A 19,017-nucleotide genomic window follows, 5' to 3' on the forward strand; every position below is an offset into this window, starting at 1 on the left:
GCAGGTGTTGAGGAAGGAGAGAATAATTATGCAGAAGACGATAACGGAATTTAAATGGTGAAAAATGGAGAGGATGAAGGTGATGGCATGTTGTTCTGGAGTGGTGGTGAAGAGTGACTCGGTGTTGTCAAAATTGGGTAATGGAGATGGAGTTTTCTGTGTTCCCTTGGTTGTTGGAGAAGACGTGGGTTTTTGAAGTGAAGCAAATGAACGAAGATGGATATTTAAGGTGATAGTAAAGGAAAAAGAGGGAGTGTGAATGTAGAAACATGGGTTATTAGCCCACTTGTAAAGAGGGTGGAAAAGAGTAACATAGGGAGGTGTGAGTAGAAAGAGAAATAAGATGTTGGGCTGTTAATTCACTTGAGAAAAGAGGTGAGGGAAATAATGGGATGTTTCCCTATAAATAAAAATCAATAGAAATAAAAATAAAATTTCTTAACTCCTAACATTAATTAGACATATTTTGTATGGAAAGGGTGCGTAGACAATATATGAACAAAATTATGGGCAAAATTACAAGTCTGCTCATAAATGAATCACCAACTTGTTATATTATTATTATGATTTTGTACTATATTCCATATATCAATAGTTATTTGTAATATAAGTTTAACTTGTGATTAAATATTTATGAGGCCACATTACCCGTAAAATAACGTGTCTAATGTAACATTACATATATATATATATATATATATATATATATATATATATATATTTATGCAATATGAAGATGAAATATAAGTTATCTGATATTTTATGAAGTGAGTTTAAATTTAATTTAATTTTATAAAATTAACATGATAAGGACTCTTCTTATTTGTATACTTTGTATTATCACACCCTCGAAAATTGAGTTTTTTTTTTCTGATATAGCAAACAGATTAACTTTTGTATTTTTTGTCCTATGCAAGTTCTATGTAAAAAAGGTTTTTGGAAACATCAATGAGACCTGCGCCCTGCGCCCAACCCAAAACTTTAAGGCAATAGATTTATGGGTCTTTATTCTTATATAATGCTCAACTTTTTAATTTTTTTTTTAATGTGAGACTTAGATTCACATTTGGATTCCTAACCATCTTCTCCTCAAGGATGAGTCCCTTCAACTACATTGGTACACTCTCCTTCCAGCATAAACATTCCTAACCATGAGTACTCATTTTTCTGCCCCTTGTCCGTACCACCATTTTTCTATATCTAATTTGTAATCTCTCTTAGACAAATTAAATTTAGCATTATAATCGTTACCGATGTCATAATCCAAAGTTTCGATATAGATCTCTTGTCACTGCGCTAATGATTTACTCATAAATTAAATATAACTAGTTATTATAAAGTATAAAGTTAAGATAATAGGAATTCACTTATCCCATCTTAATTAATAATACTAAGAGTTAATAAAATGTTTGTATTACACATATTTTTCATTAATCCGATGCAATAATTAGACCCTAAATGTTATAACGACAATCTGAACAGAGAACATTTAATCTCAATCGTACAATTATACAGAGAAGTGGTTAACAAATAATAATCAGTACTAACAACACTAATAATCAAGCATATGTATAAGGTTACCAATACTTTATCTATCATTTGATATCTCCATTTTATCTTGTACAATTATAGTTTTGTCTTACAAATTGTTCCATCTACGAGTTTTGAAAACGAGATCTTAAAATCATAGTTAAACTTGTCTTCTTTGTGTTTGACTTGATTTTACATTTAATTTTAGTATATCTTAAAGTAAAATAATAATCGTTATTTGAGGATATTATTTCTTAGTTTTTTATTAGAATTTCAGTTAAAGTTTGGGTTATTAGCATTTGTTAAAAATCTTTTATCATTCATCATCCATTTTTATCTATCATATTTCATTGCTGCGTAAAATACTTCAAATTCACAAGTTAAGAACAATTCTTTATGTTTTCAATTTTAACTTTAGTGTATTTTAGAAATAAATATGTTACGTTTCGTGACTTTTTTATCTTCTTGAAATTGGTCCTTAAAATAATTTTTAAAAAATTATCAAATAAAATTTATAATTTAAATAATTATATATATATATATATATATATATATATATATATATATATATATATACTCTGAAAATAAAATTTTAATACTTTATAAAAAAATATTAGTAATAAGAAAATAAAAAAATGTCATAAATATTACATTCATTATTATAAATTCGGAATAAAATCTGAGGAGATGTGGTTTTTATAGATGATTATTAGATGCATATCACATTAGTTCTTAGAAAAACTTATATAGTATCTATTATGAGACAACTTGAGTTATACCATTAGGTGCAACTGTATTTAGCGCGAAGAACAATTATGTATTTATGAACAATGTTATCGTATGATTTCATTCTTTATAAAAAGGTCGAACACAAATTAAAAGGTTTTAAAAAAGAGGTATGCTTTAAATAAAAATATAATCAAGTTTTTTTTTCATATTTAATTATTTATCATTTTTATTTAATGCAAGTGTTGTGAATAAATAATTTCTTTCTTAGATGACAAATTTACTTCATCGTGACATAATCTATGTGGTGGATCTATTTTAAAATACTTATTTTTTTAATAAAATGATTATAATGATGTGTGTGGTTTTAAATAATTATTCAGTATAAATTGACCTAAATAACTTTAAATATAATTCTTACATCATACATTGAAAGTTGATCCTAACTTATGCGGATATTCAAGAATTTTAGGATCAAGAAAAAACGTACCTCATTTTCTTCTCTTATAACTTTTTTTTCAAATATTTATTTTAATATAAAACTATGATTTATCTATGTTGCATACAAAGTACTTCTTATGCATTAAAGATTACTAACAATTTACATATCTTTAAAGTTGAAGTTAAATTTAAACCGATCTATATCTTTCATTAATGAAATCTGTTAGTATTTATAATTACATTTTTATGTAATATTAAATTTTTTAACATTATATATATAAGTTTTGTACCACCACCATTATCTAACATACCTCTCTCAGTATATGTATGAGTTTTTTCTTTTCTACAATAATATAGAAACTTTGTTATGACCATACAAAAAATGCATAATACTTTAACAATTAATATGAAAAATATTGATATTATATATCCTATATTTTAGTTACTTGGCAATTATTATAGAAAAAAATTTCACTTTATACATCAATTAACAATTAATATAAGTTTTGTATAACTTCCATTTCTTTACTTATATATCCTTTACTTCATAACATGACTTAATGTGAATCATTGATTAATGTACTAATATATTTTTCTTTGAACAAATTAATGACTCACACTAAGTTATGTCAGAAAGTAAATAATGAGAGTTAAAAGATAAGAGTCAGAGTATAATTTCCCTTTTTAAAATAAACTACGCTAAGAAGTCTAAGGAAACTTTCATGATTTGGAAATTGAATAAAGACACACTACCATTGTTCCTTAACTATCTTGTTGATTAGTAAATTAAGTTTAATTAGTCACTACGTGTTAAAAGTGTTTGTCATAATTAGCTCTAATTGTTAGTGACCTTCGGCAAGAAAACAAAAAGGCTTAAAGTGGCTGGATTTGGAATATGTTGAGCTGTGATGCTTCTCATCTAATTGTCAATACATTTAATTATATTGTCAAAATAAGATACCATTTTTGTAGCCACCACAATCATCATACCACGTCCTTATATTATAAACTAATTACATATGAATTTGTTGACATTTTTTAACTACACGGCAACCTAATATGCTATTTTGGTTAACATATTATCGTTTGAATATATATTAGAAGTATAATTGAAATGTATTAAAATAACATATTAAATGTGCATGTTTATATATATACAATCACAATTATTTATTGTCATTTTTAAGTTACAGACATTACTAAACCTTTGAAGTTTAAGGAATCATTTATATTTGGGATATTAGATACCGGCACAACAGTATGCATTTAGCTCTATCCGAGGTAGTTTTCTTGTCTGACATGTAATTTACAAAGGATGGTTACATAAGCAAGCAGCATCAAACATCACAAGAGACAAAAGCACAATCCAAACAGAAAGAGAACGTTAGGATATAAAAAAACATGTTTTTGTCCCTTGTCCAAACGTAGCAACAACAGCAAAAGAAATATCCATAACTTATTACTAGGTTAAAAATTATAATTATTAGTTAGTATGTAACTATTTTCACTTAAGAGTGTAATAATTCAAACATCACGACTAAATTATGATCCGGTCCGCTTGGTCTTTGGCATAAGACAATTGATGTTATTCAGAATACTTTTTCCTAATAATTGTCTTATTAGGAATCTCACAATTGAATTGTGAATTAGTCATCTGACCTCCGTCATGGAACAATTATTCAACCGTAACATGTCATTTGTCTAACTTCTCTACTCAAATTTCATTAATAAACTATTTTTATTATAAAACAACCTCTACTAAATTTTTATCATGAAAGAAACTTTGTTTGATACCTATAATTCTTTTTGTTAAACCAAAGAATTGGTACATCATAGAATAAGACTATCACGGTATTTGGACAAGGAGACTAGTTTAGCATGATTAGTTAAATCCCGTAACAGAGTTTTTTTGTTATCAGATTCATTTAAATGGTGCATTGGAAAAAATGGGTTTATTTTTTTGGTCAAATTAGAATGCAACTATGAAAGTTTCTGAAGGTCAATACAGGGATATACGCTCTGGTACATTTACATGCATGAACAAAGTAGTTGAGAGATGCCAATCAATTCTACTAACTAACGTGGTATACTCAACCCTATCAATGCGTATTTATTGGTTCTCTGATAAAAAAAAAAACGATTACGTCAACTAAAAAGTTTAAAACACCTACATTATGGGGGTTGGGGAGGAGAACAGGAACGTAGCTTACAGAATGTGACAAAAATTATTTTTCTAATGTCAAGTTGACATAGGATTTTTTTAAAGCTTACTTCAACTGCAACATGGTTTTCATTTAAATTCATGGCGAATGAAGTACTAATTCCTAAAGAAGTGGCACATTCTGTTCCAAAGAAGGCACCAACAATGGTAATCAACTCTTTCCTTTTTCTTGCAAGAAATTTTGAATGTTATACCAATCGAACCGATAACGAAGAGTGAATCAGTTTCTCAAACATGTTTAAGATCAATGTCGTGCATTTTAGTGTCATCTCTCTCTGTCTCTCCTTTGAACTTGCTTTGGTTAATCGAATTTTGTTTTCGTCACTCTTCAGGGAATCTGCAGAAACATGGTTACCCAGCCAAGGCAACAAAGAAGGCTAGGAGGAAACAGAGCTGCACTTTTTGTAAACGGTAACAGCTTCAACCCTTTACATCTCCTAATAGATGTTCTTTCATAATTAAAGTTCTTACCATATACTCAAAGAACACACAATTTGTTGTAATAAACTGGAAATATTCCACTTTGTGTATGCAGCTATGGAAGGGCTAGAGAGCATGGCTTTCGTTTCCAATGCTGTGAGCCTAGTAACTTACTTCTTTGGGTACATGAACTTCAGCATAACAAAATCCGCCACAACCCTGACCAACTTTTTGGGAACTGCATTTTTACTACCACTCTTTGGTGGAATAATCAGTGATACCTATCTCTCTAGATTCAAGACCTGTGTTCTGTTCGCGTGCATGGAATTGCTGGTAAGTTGAACCAAATTCTCTCACAAGTGCATTGTTTTTCCAGCATCACGACCTAAAATGGTTGAGTTTTTGTTAGAACTATCATGTTGGAACAATCATGTGAATAAACACATCTCTTACTGAAAACTTTAGTCAACCACTGGCTGTTGAATTATTGAAGCACTGGCTGTTTCTTGACTGGCACGACTGAACACGTCTCAAAATCTTCCTTGAAATTCAACATCGTACCTTGTCTTTACTTGAAGAGAAATTGTATTTTTACGTTTGTTTTATATAACTTTTTTGAATGACAGAGTGACAGAGAGAAAAAAATAACATACTTATAAAACATGATAAGGACATGTTTGATTAAAGTAAAAACCAAGACGACTTTTTCTCATCTAACTCTTTATGATCCATAATCCAAACAAACATATCATGCACCAAGAATAAAATAGACTCTCGACCTCCGTTCATAATTATTAAAATAAAACTTTGTATCTGATAATAATTGAAACGCTTCATCTAAATAGAAAAAAAAGTAAAATTATCTCCTGTGAATAAAGTGTTTGAGAAACAAAATAATTTGAATTGAATTTAATATATTTTCTTTTTGTAAATCAAATTTCTCCCTTTGAACCCTATAATATTAACAAAAACAAAATAAAAATGGAATAAGGATTCTCTCCTCCAAAAGAATAAAATAAATAACAAAAAGATTTCTCCCCTTAGGTGAGACTATTGATTATTTTTCTGTTTAAACATCCAAACACTGTAGAATAGAAGATATTTGATGTTACTATTTTTGTTGTTTAAATCTGAATGTTAAGTATGATCTACTATTTACAGGGATTTGGTATTCTGGCAGTTCAAGCAAAGTCCCACAAATTAAGACCCATCCCCTGCAAAGATTTAGCAGTAACCCAGATGAATGAATGTAAAGCTGCCACAGGTGGCCAAGTTGCAATGCTTTACAGTGGCCTATACCTTGTTGCTTTAGGAACTGGTGGTATTAAGGCTGCTTTACCTGCTTTGGGGGCTGATCAGTTTGATGAAAAAGATCCCAAGGAGGCACCTAAACTATCAAGCTTTTTCAACTGGTTCTTGTTCAGCCTTACCATAGGATCAATAATTGGTGTTACTTTCATCGTTTGGATTGGTGCCAACCAGGGATGGGATTGGAGCTTTATCATATGCACCATAGCAATTCTTTTCTCTATTGTGTTCATATGCATGGGAAACTCATTATACCGAAACAATGTTCCAAAGGGAAGTCCTCTAGTTCGAATCATACAGGTACTGTCAATTCCGTTTTCTACTCTCCCTACAAAAACCACCAATTTCATGCTTCAAGTATTTTACTCTTACATATTAATAAAAAATGTTATCTATGAACTTCAGAGTGGTGAGTATTCAATATTTCGGAAATTTTTCAAACAGTTATGTTATTTTGTTGTACTGTTAGGTGTTCGTGGCAGCCTTCAGAAACAGAAAACTTCAGATTCCAGATAATACAGACGAACTGCACGAGATTCATGAAAAGCAAAGAGGGGACAATGTTGAAATTCTTAAAAGGACAGAACAATTCAGGTAATGAAATTAAAAGAAAAAAAATAACTCCAGTGAGTACAAAGTTGAAACACTGTTTGTTTCAGTTCCTGATTTGGTTTTCTTGGAACAATAAACTCAGATTTTTAGACCGAGCAGCAGTTGTTGAAAGCAGCACAGGTAGCTCAACATCCGAACACTGGAAACTGTGCACAGTGACCCAAGTGGAAGAAACAAAAATCTTAATCCGCATGCTACCGATAATACTCAGCACCATCTTTATGAACACTTGTTTGGCTCAACTTCAGACCTTCACAGTACAACAAAGCACCACCATGAACACCAAAATAGGGGGCTTTAAAGTGCCAGGAGCCTCTCTCCCAGTCATCCCTCTGTTGTTCATGTTCATCCTAATCCCCTTATACGATCGCGTTTTTGTCCCGATTGCTCGAAGAATCACAGGGATTCCGACCGGAATTCGACACCTTCAGAGGATTGGAATCGGTTTGGTTCTGTCTGCTGCTTCCATGGCAGTGGCAGGTTTTGTGGAAACACGCCGCAAGTCTGTAGCCATGGAACACGACATGGTGGACAGCACAGAGCCTTTGCCGATGAGTGTGTTCTGGCTGGGGTTCCAATATGGTATTTTTGGAGCTGCGGACATGTTTTCACTGATAGGGCTTTTGGAGTTTTTCTATGCAGAAAGTTCAGCCGGAATGAAGTCACTTGGCACTGCAATCTCGTGGTGTTCTGTGGCATTCGGATACTTTACGAGCACGGTGGTCGTTGAGGTGGTTAACAAAGTGAGTGGAGGGTGGTTGGCTAGCAACAACTTGAATAGGGACAAGCTCAACTACTTCTACTGGATGTTGTCTGTCATAAGTGTTTTGAACTTTGGATTTTACTTATTTTGTGCTTCTTGGTATACATACAAAACGGTGGAAGTCCAGCAAGATGATTCAAAAAATAATGTGGACATCACCAAGGTTTAGATTATTAGATCCGCAGTAGATTGAGTATAACTGTTATCTGTTATAAATATTAGAAGCTCCATGGAAATTGCAGAACAGTGTTTGGTCAACAGCAACGTATCAAAAGCTCAACAGATAAACCAAAAGCATTGCTTGGATTTAGTGCCAAATTTATTTCTGAAACATAGGGTAAGGATGAACGTCAAAGAGCTGTTGTCGATTTGCCTGTGTTTACAGCGACTGGATTATGAAGTGAACTACTTCAATGATGGATTAGTAAAAAAATTTACGTTGATTCAGGAATCAAATTTAAATTTAAACTAAAAGCATAAAAGTTGAATCAAATTCATTCAACATGAATTATAAATTTCCTGTGGATAAATAACTACTATTAAAGAATATTTTACATTTCAAGTGAATACACAAACATTACTTAAGAAATTGATAGGACAGAATAACTAGGGATGTCAAAAAAATCCGTACCCGCGGGTATTTGCGGATAAAACCCGCAACAGATAGAAAATGAATATTAAAAATAGATACCCGCTACCCGTGGGTATGAATATTTTTGATACCCGCATGTTAACGGGGCGGGTATGGATATCATAGTATCCGTATCCGTGGATAACTGTACCCGCTAAACTTTAATTCAGAAAAAGTATATATATATATATATATATATATATATATATATATATATATATATATATATATTCTTACCCCACAAATGAGTAAATTACTTCCATATACTGTGGAGGCATTGATGTGTCTCTAAGACTGGTTATGGACCAATATGGAAGGTAATGAAATTAACATTTTTACTTAGATATGCTTTAGATAGTTTAGAGGGACTAGGCAATGAGCCCGGATAATCGAATGGAACTCTTCTCTCAAAACCTTTCTAAGGTCATATATGAATAAAGGTTCCATATAAACGATCTGGCTTTGAAACTTTATACAATGTTGCAAGAGATGGATATTGATGAAGTTAGTAATTTCTTTAATATTTTATTCAAAAATAAACTACAATATAAATTGGTAGTGATTTTTTATTTGTTTGTTTTTTAAGAATAAATCGGAGAAAGGGAACTTGTTGATCCAAACAATAATTTTGGTTAAATAATTATTTTTTAAAATATTGTTGTAAATATCCACGGATACCCGTGAATACTCGCGGATATGAAAAAAAAAAAACGGATACCCGCATAACGGATACCCGACGGATATGAATACAGATACGGGACAAATATTTATTCAGCGGGTAGAGTACGAGAGAACTACTACCCCCTACCCGCCCCGTTGACATCCCTAAGAACAATACTGGTATATTAAATTGATACTGGTGAGTAATGGATAGGAAATATATTGATACTCCTTCATTAACGGGTCCAACACGTATATTATATTATACGTAAATATCCATTATCCGTTTAAAATTATAATTTAAACAATTTTATCTTGAATTTTTTTATTAGGTTATTTTCTACTCTCAATTATAATTAATCAATTGCAGTTTTAATCCAATTAAACAAGTTAAAAAGAAATTAATTTACTTTCTAGCCCTTTTGACTCCATCAATCCAAAATCAATCCAAAAGGTACATGTTTTTACCCTAAATTCCCACTAATTTATTTAATCTATTTTCCATTTTTCATCTGCTATCCAAACAAAGTGTAAAGAAAAGTATTCAACCACGTAGTCAGGTCAGATAACCTGGGCCGTACGTGTCTAGTGTTTTGTTGATCCAGGTGGATCAATCCTTTGTACTCCACAACTCTTACGGCACAAGATAAATCGAAAAAAACATACAAAGAGTGCAAAGAATGCGAAATTGCATTATTACTTGATTTTAAAATAGGCAACCAATTTGTGCCATACAATTTCATGTATGACTGAATGACATTACAGATTCAAATTACGAGGAGGCTTGATTATGGAACTAACAAGCATTCAGATAGTATACATACATGAAAGAATACAAAACAAATCAATCATCATGTTCCATTATATGGGGTAAAATCATACCATGCATTTGGAATTCTTTGTTTTTTCTCCCCCGTACTTCAGCAAAGAGAAACACATTTGACTCGGATGGCACTAAAGAACGCATAATGGTATTATTAGGTCATTGACAAATTTGTATCAATGAATACGATATTCATCCCAAACTGTATGCAGAGCCAGCTCACGCAGGCTCTTCTTAGAGAATCTTTGAATTGAAAGCTCATTCCCGGGCAAAAACAGGAGAAGCTATCAATTTACAACATATGAAAGTATCTGGAAACCTTCATCACCCTCAGATCAGAAAGCAGCTGGAATCATGTCAAGAAATTGCCACAGATTTGTTCTTAGGAGGCAGTTTACGAAGGGTGTCAGAGTCAGACACCTTAGATGGAGGCCAGTACCTAAACATGGATCTACCAACAATGTTCTCGATTGGGAGGGGCCCCCTGATAGACACAAAAAAAGCAAATAAAAGTTAACTCAGACATCATTAATCCGATAATGTGAACAATCACATGTTTCAAAGTTCTGAGATCTGATAGCAAATTTTTACATAAGCTAGATTGTTTTGAGAAGAACAGCATCAACAAATGGGCCAAAATCTGTCGTCGACCTATACTAAAATATCTTCCAGCATAAACAAGAGAAAGTCAGTTCGAAAAGGGCTGAGAAATTACCAGTTGTGAGAATCAAGGCTGTTATTCCGGTTATCTCCCATTACAAACACATATCCTTCTGGCACAACCTGCGATAAAAACACAACACCACTATTAATCATGCAGTCAAGCCCCACAACAATTCAATCAAACACTACTACAGCTTCGAATTTGCAAACCTTACCATTGGATCCATCTCATAAGCTAGAGGTTCTAATACAAATTCCTGTTCTTCAGCAACACCATTTACCAGTAGTTTCCCATCTCGAACCTACAACAAAAACCCAATCATGCATAAGATATAACTTAAAAGAACAAGGCACAACACTAGATCAATTAACTTAATCAAAATATAAAATCATACCTCAACACAATCCCCTGCCTTAGCCACAATCCTCTTTATAAATACATCAGACGAAGTAAAACCATAATCCTACATAACAACGGAAACCAATCAATAAACATCACAATTAACAAATCAACACCACCTTAAAACATTCAACAACAAAAACAAATGTCTTCGAAGCATACCTCCAAAGAAGGAGGCGCTTTAAAAATCACTATATCCGAAACATCGGGCTTCCTGAAGAGGAACGAAACCTGTCACAGACATTAACACCCTAATTAGTTCCAAAGAAGCAAAAAAAAAAAAAAAAAAACGCGACACAATCACACAAATAATTTAGTCAAACAGAACTAATAACTAACCTTCTCGGTTAAAACACGGTCACCCACTTCAAGAGTAGGATACATAGAAGCGGAGGGAATGGATCTAGGTTCAGCCAAAGACGATTTAAACAGCAAACTAACGGTAATGGCAGTGAACGCAGCCTTCGCATCTTCAGAAGACATGTTCAAAAGCCGCGAAAGCCAACTAGTTTTTCCAAAACCGGGAACATCGTTCGGAACGGTGTGTTTCGTGCCACCTTTATCGACCTCCCACGAGGTGGCGTCGGGAATGGACTCGTTGCAAGGAAGCCACTTCGAACCGGGCAAGAAGGGAATAATGGAATTTGTTTTAAAGGGAGAAATACCGAAAATACCCGCAGCCGCCGCGGATGACCCAGACACACCCGCCGTTGACTTCATAACTGAAATCAGGCCCAAGATGATTGGGCTCTTGAAGCCGTCGCCGAGAAACTCACCGGCGAGGGTGGAGTAAGTGGACTGGGCCCAGCAGTTGGGCCTGGAGAAATTTCGGACTCCGCCGGCGGAAGAATCTAGTTCCGTTTTCTGGGTGGCGCCGAAGAGGCGCGTGCGGATCCAGCATTCTTGGACGCATCGCGAATTGGCGACGCGGACGCCGGCGGAGGACGCGAGATTCTGGGCCACGTAGCCAGAGAAGGAGAAGGTAACCCGGATAGCCATAACTACGAAGTTGATTAATCGCAGAAAGAAAAGGTACAGGGTGCTTTCGGGGAAGCGGATTTGAGAGTTGGGAAACCCTAGCAAGCGACGGGAAGCACTTTCATAGAGGGAATCAGAAAAGCGAAAGCGAGAGAGTCGAATTGAAAGGTGGACGGCGAAACAGGGTAGGGAATCGCCGCCGACGCGATCCCCTGATCACTGGAAGAGAGAGAGAGAGAGAGAGAGAGAGGGGGGAGAGAGTGTGTGTTTGATTGGGTGCGGAGAGAAGAAGTGTGAGAAGGAAGAAAACCAAAATAATGAAACACGAACTACATTTGGAAATTGATTTTTATATATACGGCGGCTCCCATACTTTTAGCCTCAGAATTATCAAACTTTGCTTTATTCTTTATTTACGATATTACCTACCCTCTACCCATCTAATTTTAAGTCTTTGACTTCATTTCGTTTTTATTTTTTTATAGCCTTTTTATCCTTTTCATATCTATTTTATACTATAAAAAATGTACCTCGAGCATCTTCCACATGGATTACCAGATTGATAAAAAAATATTTCAACATGATAACAACTTATAATTTCTATGCTTCTCCCTGTTGTGCCCAGAATCATAGAGTGTATTTATTTTTAAAGAAGGATTTAAGAGACTGAATATAAGTAGATTTAAGAGGGAAATGAAGTGAGTAACTGGTTTAAATAAATATATTATTCTTTTTATTATTATGAAATGTGAATTATTATTTAAAATAAAAAAAATAAAAATTGACAAAATCATATTAAGTGTGAAATTGCAAATGCATATAGCTTGACAGTGAGAAAGAAGGAAGGTAAAGGGTATTATTGTATCTATCCGTGTAATTCCTGTGACACTATACTGCTTTATTTAAATAAGATTATCTCATGTAAAAAAAGAAAAACAGTTCTTTAAAAATACAGTCACGTTATTCCGTTTTCAACTGGTTCAACGGAAAGGAGGGATGAGACATTGGGAACGGGATCAGGTTCGTTGCACTTGAATTTTCAACTACATTTTAAAATAATTTAATCATTAAATTATAACCAAATATAAATTATTTGATTTATACATCAAATTATAATAAAAATATTTGGTTTGAAACCGCATGATTTCCTTGTTCTTTTCAAATGCACGCGTTCCTGCCCATAGAAGTCAGCGTTAAAATAAACTTCTTTTCTTGAATAATTTCTTTTGTAAGTTTTAAGTTTTACTAAATTTATTTCTTGGGTTGATGGTTTCTCCTAAAATAAATAAGGTTAAAGAATTTAAAAGTTATTTAGTATTTATCGATTAGTTTTATTTTAAACACAGTAGCCAATAAAATAACGACGCAAAATCCTTAGGAGTACCTGCTACGTCACACGTGACGTATGTGCATGTGTCATCTAATAATTTAACAAAATTGTAGAGATAAAAAGTTGAGGTTGTACAAGTCAAAGGGAATCAAATTAAAATAATATTTATGTAACGAAAATTTAAAATAATTATAATTAGGAAGCTGACACGTCCGTTCCTCGCAACTATACAGAGTAAAGTTGACGGTGGGTTTTATGTTTGACTGAAGAAAAGTGAGAATGGAAAGAGGTAGGAATGAGACCATTTTTTTTTTCAGAGCAATAATAGTGTTATTATTTAATACGGTTTTTTATCTGACTTTTTAATGAGCCCAAGGCTGTGTTTTCTCTTTTTTGTTTAACATTTTAAATTGGGAATTTTCAGATCTAATTATTTGTATACCTTTTAAAATTACGAAATAAATATATCTTTTTATTTGCGTTATTTTTTTCTAGTTGAAAGATACTAGGAGTAAAAAATATTTAAAAAATGTCTCTTCCTTGCTGCACATTTTTATTATAAGGTTTTTTTTTTGTCTTTCACTGACTTTTTAATAAAAGTTTTTCTTTCATAATATTCTATTTCTTTAATATCTCTTATTAAATTTGTCATCATTAATCTAATAATCTAATAAACCTTATGTCTAAGTCGAATTTTGGTTAATGACCCGATCAGAGTTTAATATCATAAAAAAAAATTCTTATATAGAACACATTTATGAATATTCTTATATTTTTTTGTTCCCAAAACATATCAACATATTTTTACTTTATCTTATGTTTTTAGAATTTAAAGAAGCATTTACTTTTAAATCATGAGATTAAATTGAAATGAAAAAGTTTACAATTTATGCTTTTCTTAACTTGACTGGGTTACCGATCAAGGAGATGTATGTTTAATATATTACAATAGTGTTGATGTTGATACGCTCATCCGAAATTTTTACTTATTTATATTTAAGAATTGAAGAATCATATCATAATTTCTAATTTACATCTAAGACGAAATATAATATATCGTAATGAAATTTTCTGATTTTTTTATTTGGATTCTTTTATGTAATTTCAATATTTGATTCCATTCACCCCATGAAACTAAAATTTTATTTCAACTTTTCCTTAGTTTATATAAGAAAGGGTTTGATATTGGAAATAGATGATAAATGCCTTTGTTTTCTTTTCTATATTACTTGAATTTAGTTTTGTTCAAGTCAGAAGAGTATATAATTTCATTAGTTAAAGCACTCTATTACTTTCTTGTTTCTTAGAGTTTTTTTTTTTTTTTTTTGTTCATGGGACCTCTTGAAGTCCTATCAGTTTTCGAATTCCAAAAATCACCAATTGACTAGAATGTCTTACTTTAAATATTTCTCCTTTATTACATACAATCTGGAAAGAAAATTATTGACATAATTAATGTTATTTTATTATCTCAATTGGTATTGGATTTGTTAACTTAATTAACATTACACCTAACACACAATCTCTTAACTTTAGCATCATAGAGGGTAAGGTTAACATATGCAAGCACATCAACCTTCAAGCTTCACAATTGTTTCCTTAAAACTATAATGGTTTATACTTTTATATACATAGTGAATAACATATTTTGATATAATAAGTTGAGAAAAAAACTATTAATGTACTGACATTTGGTACGGTGTGATAAATAATGGATTGATGGGTCAATAAATACTTTTGTAATGGATACCCAACTTCAAATAAATGGTGATCCCATGGATAAAATTCAATAAGTAAAAGTGAAATTGTTTTTAACTAAATTACACCATTTTTTTTCTAGTAAATTGGGTGTCAAACCTGTATGGTAAAGTATACTTAAAATTATAAGAATAATAATGTTGATATATCTATATATGCATTATTTATTATTAAACTCAATAATAATTATTGCAAGACTATGACACACTATCTTGTGAGACTTCACCTAGTAAGTGTTTGTAAAACCACAATACATCACATCTAATTGAGGTTAAAAAATCACCCAAAAAAATAACATTAGTTTTTTTTTTAGTGAGAGGAAAAACATACATGTCAATTTTGAAGTTGTGCCCACGGAAACAAAGAACCTTCCCTTTTTTGTGACTATAAATCTTTAGAATAAATAGAAATTGAAAGTGTATTAATTTTAAAAAAAAAGTTTCTTATTCCTAAACTATGAAATATAATTAATAAAACAATATCTATCTATCTATCTCTATATATAATTGTTCCCATAAAATAATATGACTATCTAATATTGTTAATGCTTCAGAGATATGTTGATCCTTGTTAATCATTCACTAATATAATTAAATTAAATATTAGTTATACAAACATCTGTATTATTTGATTTAAAATATTATAATTAACTTTGAAGTCTGTTATTCAAAGCTTTAACTAAAATACAATAATTGTAAGTAAGAAATTAATTGATTATTATATATCATCCTTTTCATTAGTAATTTTTCTTATAAAGATAAAGATGGAGGGGGGAAACAGAGAGATTATCAAATAATAAATACTATTCTATCTTTTATAACGTTTTATGGTTAAAATAATCTTCAATCAGCTCATTCAGCTAGATTGGATAACATTTACATCAAACAAAAAGAAAAAAAAAAAACCTGGTTGTGTTCATATAGTTTTTACAATGCAACTTTATGTCTAGGAACTAGTAGAAATGGTAGAAAGATGTGTACCCCGTCTAGTAACCGGCAATGGTAGGTGGAGGGGGTGAAGCATAAGAAGAGCCGAAGTGAGGGGGGAGGAAGACGTCTTCCATAGGAGGCGAAGGAGTTGGTGAAGGAGGTGGTGGAGACTGCACTGGTGGCGGTGGAGAGTAGACTGGAGGTGGTGGAGAGTGAACAGGTGGTGGTGGAGAGTAAACGGGTGGAGGTGGAGAGTGAACTGGGGGAGGAGGAGAAAAAACAGGTGGAGGTGGAGAGAAAACTGGTGGAGGAGGAGAGTAGACGGGTGGAGGAGGAGACTGGACGGGTGGTGGTGGAGAATGGACTGGGGGAGGAGGGGAGTAGACCGGTGGTGGAGGAGAGTAAACGGGTGGGGGTGGAGAGTGGACAGGAGGGGGTGGAGAGTGAACAGGTGGTGGTGGAGGAGAGTAGACAGGCGTTGGTGGAGTTCTCTCTCGGTTCTTGGGTGATTCGCCGTGGGGTTCTTCCTGTGGTGGTGAGGGTGTGGGTTGCTGAGGCGTGGGTGTTGGAGGGGTAGGTGGGGGAGTGGATTGTTGTTGTTGTGGAGTTGGGGTAGGTGGTGGTTGTGGCTGTTGCTGTTGAGGGGTGGGTGGAGCTTGTGGCACTGGTGTCGGTGTCTGTTTCTCAGTTTTAGGAGGCGATGGTGTGTGCTTAGACGGCGTTGATGGGGTGTGTCCCCCATGGCCACACTTGGCTTTGCCACAATCCACAGGCTTGCTTATCACCTCGTTGCAAACGTTCGACTGTTTTTGCTTTGGCCTATTTGGTATGCAATTGTTCTCATCCTCAAACAGAGGCTCTTTCTTTTGAGGTGCGCAACCTTCTTCCTCTCCGTTGAAATAGTTATTGGAGAATGTGAAGTTCACCAAATTGGGCAAGGTGCAGACATTACGCGGGACAAAACCTGTGAACTTGTTATGCGAAATGGACAAGTACTCAACGTTCTTAAGCCCATTGAAGTTCCTCGGCAACACGCCAACGAAGTTGTTGTAGCTTATGTCAAACACCGAAACTTTTTCGAGTTTTCCAATTTCTTCTGGCAAGCAACCGGTGAGGTTGTTGTTGATCATAACAAACTCGGTGAGTGACTTCACTTCGCCGATGCTGGAAGGCACGCAGCCTGAGAAATTGTTATTGGCAATAACCACAACCGTGGCTGGGGTTGATCCTATGTTCTCAGGAATATTGGAGGAGAAGCGGTTGTTGTTCATAAATATAGCGTCGAAACTTTTGTTGAAAAGCGCAGGAGGCAATTCCCCTTCAAAGTTATTGAACCTGAGGTCAATGTATCTGAGTTCTGTAAGTTCAAGCACGTGTTCAGGGAACCGCCCGACAAAGCGGTTGTTACTGAAGTCTAGCTCATACAGAATCTTAAGGTTGGTAAAGCTGTTTGGGACGATCCCACAAAACCTGTTGGAGTTTATATGCAGAAGTGCAAGGTCAGTTAACAGACCAACTTCTGGGGGAATGTAACCTGCGATGTCTGCATGGTTAAGGTCAATCCCAGCCACAACTTCGATATTTTTGTCATCTAGAGCCGGTGCGCAAAAAACTCCATTGTAGGAGCAAACGTCTTGGCCCGACCAATTTGCTGTGAAATTTGTGGGGTCTGAGTAGATAGCTTTTTTCCACGCCTCGAGTGCAATGTATGCGGCTTTTAGCCTGGTGTGAGAAAATTTTAGGTTTGTTTTGTAGGTATTTACGTAGTTCTCGGGCAATTTCTCATTCTCCTCCAAGTGCATCATTTGGCGACGAGCAATGAAAGAGGCTTCGACATCGGAAAGTCCATAGGAGGAAGATGATAGTGATGAGAGGAGGTATAGGGAGAGCAACAGAAAGAAGCTCGAAACCATTCTGGGAGAGATGATGCATTAGGTTGGAAGGGGAAGGGCGCTTATAGAGGTACGTAGGAGGAGAACCAAAGCTAAAGTTACAAGCCATACGTGAGGCTCTGCTGTGATTTCTCAATTCCATGCCGCAAAAATAGATCATCTTCTTTCTCCCTAATTCTTAACCTCTTCTTCCTTCTAATGTTTTTCCTTTTAGATGTATGTTTGTTTCATAACCGTGGTTTAATACCTACTTACCTAGATTTATGTTTCTTGTATGTCCCCTGCATAGACCAAATTCAACAGTTATGTCTGGTTAATATCCATCCACTGCATACCTTCTCTTGTTTAACTTTCCACCTTTCAAATTTTTTTTTTTTTTGTGTGAAAAAATAATCTTTGTATTCTCATAGTTTTTATATATATGTAAATTTTCTTCTTATTATTTAAGCTTAATTGATGATAATTATTATGTATTTGATTGAAAATATCGTTTGATCTTTAACTTATATTTTTAGATATTTGAGTTATTTATTTTTGTACATTTATTTTTTCAATCAATAATTTGAAAATTATTTAATTCATTTAAAAATATACAATAAAATTATTATTTTTAAATATTACTTTAGTTCCCTGTAGGATTAGGATTTCAATGACGAATTTATATCTAATTCGTTTCATAACCAACACGCGTTTTAATGACTATGATATTAAGTTGATAAACGAGTTTATATCTAATTAATTAAATCTTTAATAAAAACTAATTTGTAAAAGAAACTTTTTATTATGATTTTGCCAAATAACTAGTAGAAATGGAATCTTCAACAGTTATTTTTAGAAGGAAGCAGAAAAAAATACAAAGGGAAACCTAGATGTTGTTGCTATTCCTTTGCATTATCACTAAACCTGTGTAACTGTGTTTAGTGAAAGTTAAT

At 33.4% G+C, this 19,017-nt stretch overlaps 3 protein-coding genes across 4 annotated transcripts; 1 reads left to right on the plus strand and 2 right to left on the minus strand.

The window, feature by feature from the left end:
• The first annotated feature begins 4,998 nt into the window (after window positions 1-4,998).
• On the plus strand, window positions 4,999-8,453 carry LOC114162715 (protein NRT1/ PTR FAMILY 4.5-like). Its single transcript, XM_028046675.1, has 6 exons — window positions 4,999-5,065; window positions 5,251-5,329; window positions 5,454-5,671; window positions 6,500-6,946; window positions 7,116-7,240; window positions 7,341-8,453. Exons 1-6 carry the CDS (start codon window positions 5,000-5,002, stop codon window positions 8,188-8,190), a joined length of 1,785 nt encoding a protein of 594 aa, XP_027902476.1. The 5' UTR covers window position 4,999; the 3' UTR covers window positions 8,191-8,453.
• Window positions 8,454-10,012: 1,559 nt separating this feature from the next.
• Window positions 10,013-12,509, minus strand: LOC114163974 (probable thylakoidal processing peptidase 2, chloroplastic). Of its 2 annotated transcripts, none has more exons than XR_003599455.1 (6): window positions 11,538-12,509; window positions 11,361-11,429; window positions 11,194-11,262; window positions 11,014-11,100; window positions 10,727-10,918; window positions 10,013-10,619 (listed from the first exon to the last, which is right to left on the minus strand). XR_003599455.1 is itself a non-coding variant. In XM_028048397.1 (6 exons), the coding sequence occupies exons 1-6, from the start codon at window positions 12,195-12,197 to the stop codon at window positions 10,493-10,495; spliced, it is 1,080 nt and encodes a 359-aa protein (XP_027904198.1). In that variant the 5' UTR covers window positions 12,198-12,507; the 3' UTR covers window positions 10,017-10,492. The 2 variants fall into 2 exon arrangements, 1 of the variants encoding a protein (XP_027904198.1); XM_028048397.1 differs by having other exon boundaries at window positions 10,017-10,619; window positions 10,851-10,918; window positions 11,538-12,507.
• Window positions 12,510-16,091: 3,582 nt separating this feature from the next.
• LOC114163177 (pollen-specific leucine-rich repeat extensin-like protein 4) lies at window positions 16,092-18,521 on the minus strand. Its single transcript, XM_028047316.1, has one exon. It carries the CDS (start codon window positions 18,104-18,106, stop codon window positions 16,250-16,252), a length of 1,857 nt encoding a protein of 618 aa, XP_027903117.1. The 5' UTR covers window positions 18,107-18,521; the 3' UTR covers window positions 16,092-16,249.
• Window positions 18,522-19,017: the final 496 nt, after the last annotated feature.

Source organism: Vigna unguiculata, chromosome 9 (assembly GCF_004118075.2).
Source record: "Vigna unguiculata cultivar IT97K-499-35 chromosome 9, ASM411807v1, whole genome shotgun sequence".
Classification (NCBI taxonomy): domain Eukaryota; kingdom Viridiplantae; phylum Streptophyta; class Magnoliopsida; order Fabales; family Fabaceae; genus Vigna; species Vigna unguiculata.